The sequence below is a fragment of the Propithecus coquereli genome, unplaced genomic scaffold, assembly GCF_000956105.1.
Source record: "Propithecus coquereli isolate 6110/MARCELLA unplaced genomic scaffold, Pcoq_1.0 Scaffold179, whole genome shotgun sequence".
Classification (NCBI taxonomy): domain Eukaryota; kingdom Metazoa; phylum Chordata; class Mammalia; order Primates; family Indriidae; genus Propithecus; species Propithecus coquereli.
The window spans coordinates 3305069-3306882 of record NW_012142634.1 but is presented as its reverse complement, the minus strand read 5'-3'; the positions used below and the strand labels follow the sequence as shown (position 1 = coordinate 3306882).

The following is a 1814-nucleotide window of genomic DNA, read 5'->3' as shown; positions in this document are numbered from 1 at the left end:
TGTAGTCCCAGCTACTCGGGAGGCTGAGGCAGGAGGATCGCTTGAGCCCAGGAGTTTGAGGTTGCTGTGAGCTAGGCTGACGCCATGGCACTCTAGCCAGGGCAACAAAGCCAGACTCTGTCTCGAAAAAAAACAAAACAAAACAAAAAACACTAACCATTCTTCCTTAAATATTTTATTTTTGGAATAGCTTCAGAATAAATTCTGCATGTGATCTCTAAAGTATATACTGTTCCGACGATTAGCAAAATGATTTCATCAACAGTGGCATTCTTGTTACAATAGTCGGGCAACTGTTTATTTTTTAAAAAATGTGGGTTGAACTGTTGCAAGCCTGTAAAGCAGAATCAGAGCCCTGCAGCCCCCAGTGGTGGTTGACGGGTATTTCTGCAAGCCTAGATGCACTCTCAGCCCCTTAAACTTTTGTAATTTCAGGGTCATTGTAAGTTCTAAACATGTTCTTTGACTGGAATTTTCCATTTCAAGACTATATTGATTTCTTTCTTTGCTTTATTATTTGATTCAAAACTTTTATCTTACATTTGCCTGGACTCCTGCCTGCAGTGACATAAAGAAACTCTTGCTTGATCCAGAATTCACTCTCCTACAGAGGTGCCTGCTTGTTTCAAGGTAAGATCATTGGAAGTGTTCTGTGTGAGAGACAGAGAATTTCAAGTTAAGTCATTTCTCTTAAGAGTTTTTAGTTAGGAACAGACTCTTAGATTTTTAGAAAAATGTATCGGTTCATCCTTTAGATTTGACTTAAAATAATTTTGAGAGTAGTAATACAAATAGGGGAAAAAATCAAATTACATTTTAAATGTGAGATCTAGGCCTTCTCTACTGAAATGACTCCCTTCTGCAAACAGCTTTTTAACATATGTGTTTTAAAGATACAGATACAAATGGCATGTATTTAAATATACAATAAGTTGTATTTAGAAGAAATAACCTGTACTTCCTCATAGTACAGTAGAGTTGTCAATTATCAAAAAGGCCTTTTCCTCTACCCCCCAGAGAATAAATAGCAAATTACTTTCACACCTAATCTAGCCAGTTATCCCAGAACTTCCTCCTTATGTGAAGCTATGGCCCAAATTGCAAGGTGTGCTAACGGCAAACCGGGTAAACAGTTGATCTTCACACAGAACAGACAGTTGTTGGGGTCTGAAGGGGGCCTGTGCAGTCAGGCCCCTGTGTTGTTGGAGACCCAGTAGCAGGGCTGGAGGACTTGCTGCCTCTCCCCTTGCACCTGGCCAGGCCCAGATAGGACAGCACCGTGTCCCCGGTACTGCAGGTTACTCTAGGAAGCCCCGTCCTGGCCCAGGTGCGCTGTGTGGGTGTGGTCCTGACTTTGGCTCCCCCTTCTCAGGCTCTATGGCGATGAGTCGGAGCTGCACTTCTGGACTGTCGCTGCCCACTACCTGCACAGCTTGTCCCAGGAAAAATCAGCAAGCACCACAGCTACCAAAGAAGCTGCTCCTCGGGACAAATTGAGCAACCCACTAGATATATGTTACGATATACTCTGTGAAAATGCCTATTTTCAGGTATTATACTTTATATATTAAAACCTTTAAAGCTATCATCTGGGTTACTTAAGTCTTTGTAAGTATCTTACACTTGGGAAGCTTTCAAACTAAGTTAATGTCCACATAACAGAAATAAGCCCCTTGGCACATTTGCATAAAAAGGGCCTTATTCAAGAGAATATAAACACTTAACTGTGTTTTTTAATATACACTTAATTATTAAACAGTCTTAATTTTTGTCTTAAATTTTTAAACTTAGATTCATTTTGATTCTCTCATTTT

The 1814-nt window shown here is 40.4% G+C and overlaps 1 protein-coding gene across 1 annotated transcript in view; it reads left to right on the top strand.

The window, feature by feature from the left end:
* The window catches only part of WDR11 (WD repeat domain 11), a 62396-nt gene that overhangs the window by 49866 nt on the left and 10716 nt on the right, over positions 1–1814 (top strand). The window contains exons 19-21 of the mRNA XM_012642383.1: positions 436–442; positions 565–630; positions 1373–1550. Of these exons, the coding sequence (XP_012497837.1) occupies positions 436–442; positions 565–630; positions 1373–1550 (251 nt within the window). The remainder of the gene's footprint in view (positions 1–435; positions 443–564; positions 631–1372; positions 1551–1814) is intronic.